Below are 2,184 nucleotides of genomic sequence, written 5' to 3'. Positions count from 1 at the left end.
AAAACCATCTGCCTCTCATACTTTGTGTCTCTTGAAGGACTTTAATACAGGACAGTTTAGGTATAACACAAATTGTCATAGTTTGGTGCAGGAAAAGCAGCGTTGAAATAAAAGATGCTAATAAAGGTCAAGGCAGTGTCTTGGTGAAAAACTTGCCAAGGGCCGCAGTGGTCAGTTTCTTTAGCCCTTTTCTGCCCATTTCTTGTCTAGTTTTCAGGACATTCTTGTTGGCTCTTTGTGGCCTCTGCCTCCCTGGCCAGCCTTTCTGCCCTCAGGGCCAAAGCCAATCTCTCCCTTGCTTTCTTCACTTTCTGTGCCTGTTTCCTGGTATCTCCAGAAGTTACCAGCTGTCCACTGGCATTCCGTGAGAGAGACAGACCTAGCCCTGGGGCAATCACTGCCACGTTGAAATACTGTTCAGGGCTTGTAATAGGGAACATGAACGGACCCTTGTCATCAACACAGCCCAGGGACATACCTCCACCAGAAGGTGTGATTCTTTTCAATACATTTTTGAAGTCCGGAGCCTTTAGCGGTTCTCCCGTGCTGCTGCAGGCCTGGAGCCCCTGCAGTCTCATGTATATGTACGCCTGTTGGGGATTCTCCAGCTGCTCCTCATATTGGCCACGCCTGACCTCATTGCCTGGGAAGCAAACAATCCTAGTAACTGGTTTCTGGAATATACAGCTGGTCAACCGTACAGGGATTTTAGAACTTAAATCAGGCTTCCAGTTGACCTCAGTTTCACGCTTACATTTCCTCTGTGAAGTTTGAGCCATCATATTTCTCTTGAGTTTCCCCTTTAAAAACAAAAGAAAAAGTGAAATTGTAACAAATGGGGAAGGAAGACTCCCCATCTCTTTCTCACCAGGGATAAAGATGTTTCAGATTTTACCCATGAATTGAAGTTTTTGTGGGGAGTGTGTAAGAACTCAGGATTTATAGACCTGACACCAGAAGGTCTGATAAAGCAGGTCTGGGGAAGGGGTGTCAGAATCCTCATTGCTAAGAAATTGTTGATGTAGCTGTTGCTGTACCTTGTGGCCTCCAACTCATAGTAACCCTATATGGAACAGACCACAATTGTACCTGATCCACCACCATTACCTCTTCTGGTTGTTTCAGTCACTGTGTCAATCCATGGAAACTGTAAAACTTTTCATTTCGTTTAGATCCACATCAACACCCATGGAAGCTACAGTTAAGATGTTAAGATGATAGCGTATTATGATTATCACAGGAATCCAGAATTAAGGTTGCATAGTGGAATGCATTTGGGGCAGGGGCAGGGGTGGGGGGATTGTGTACCAAGGAAGAAATTTATCTTTTGCTTTTCAAAGAGAGGTGCGAACTGGGGGGAGGGGGTAGAGAAAGAAGTGCAACAATGAATGAATAAAAATCCAAAATCTTTGTAAATGTTCATTAAAATTAATAAAATAAAATTTTAAAAAAGAATATATTTCCATAAAATTCTAATTGTGTTTATCTTGGTTGCTAGATAGCTCACAGGAAAAAGGAATATTCAATACAGTAATTCTTTCTGCTTTTAGAACATTTTATTACCTTCTTCAACTATTTATTTTATATTTTCATTTTAGCATGGATGCCATATATAGGTGTAATACATTTTGTGTGACTTTTGGGAAAAGATGAGTTATATATTATTTACAATAAAAAGAGAGCTCAGTGCAAGAGGAAAAAGAAAAAAAAAGATGTTAAGATATCCAACAGCATTTTCATTTGGCAAGTGTGCTGTAAAAGACCTCTTTAAAGTACAAGCAAGGATGTCATTTTGAGGACTAAGGTGTGCCTGGCTCATGGTATAGGCATTTCATTGGCCTCGTATGTATGTGAAAGTTTGACAATGAACAAAGAACATTGAAGATGAATTTGTGCCTTCGAATTGTGGTGCTGGCAAAAAATATTGAAGGTACTGTGGACTGACGAACAAACAAATCTGTCTCAGAAGTGCAGTCAGAATGCTAATTAGAAGCAAGGATGGTGAGACTTGATGTTGTATATTTCAGGCTTGTTACCAGGAGGGGCTAATCCCTTCAGAAACACACCACCATTGCTTTTATAGGCACCATATATTGAGAATGTGAACTTTAGCCATTGTCAACCAGATGTGATCCAAAGACAGAAAACATCAAAAACCAGATCAGTTGCCATTCTCAATCATGG

The 2,184-nt window shown here is 40.8% G+C and overlaps 1 protein-coding gene across 1 annotated transcript; it reads right to left on the bottom strand.

Annotated features, from left to right (window-relative positions):
* Window positions 1-206: 206 nt before the first annotated feature.
* LOC102871571 (putative methyl-CpG-binding domain protein 3-like 5-like) lies at window positions 207-779 on the bottom strand. Its single transcript, XM_006898803.1, has one exon. It carries the CDS (start codon window positions 777-779, stop codon window positions 207-209), a length of 573 nt encoding a protein of 190 aa, XP_006898865.1.
* Window positions 780-2,184: the final 1,405 nt, after the last annotated feature.

Source organism: Elephantulus edwardii, unplaced genomic scaffold (assembly GCF_000299155.1).
Source record: "Elephantulus edwardii isolate Elephantulus edwardi_28Jun2011 unplaced genomic scaffold, EleEdw1.0 scaffold00237, whole genome shotgun sequence".
In the NCBI taxonomy this organism is placed as follows: Eukaryota; Metazoa; Chordata; class Mammalia; order Macroscelidea; family Macroscelididae; genus Elephantulus; species Elephantulus edwardii.
Note: the sequence above shows the minus strand (reverse complement) of the source record. Positions and strands in the feature narration are given on the sequence as shown.

Coding starts and splice junctions, on each gene's coding strand:
- LOC102871571 (XM_006898803.1), bottom strand. CDS start 779: ATGGCTCAAACTTCACAGAGGAAATGTAAGCGTGAAACTGAGGTCAAC.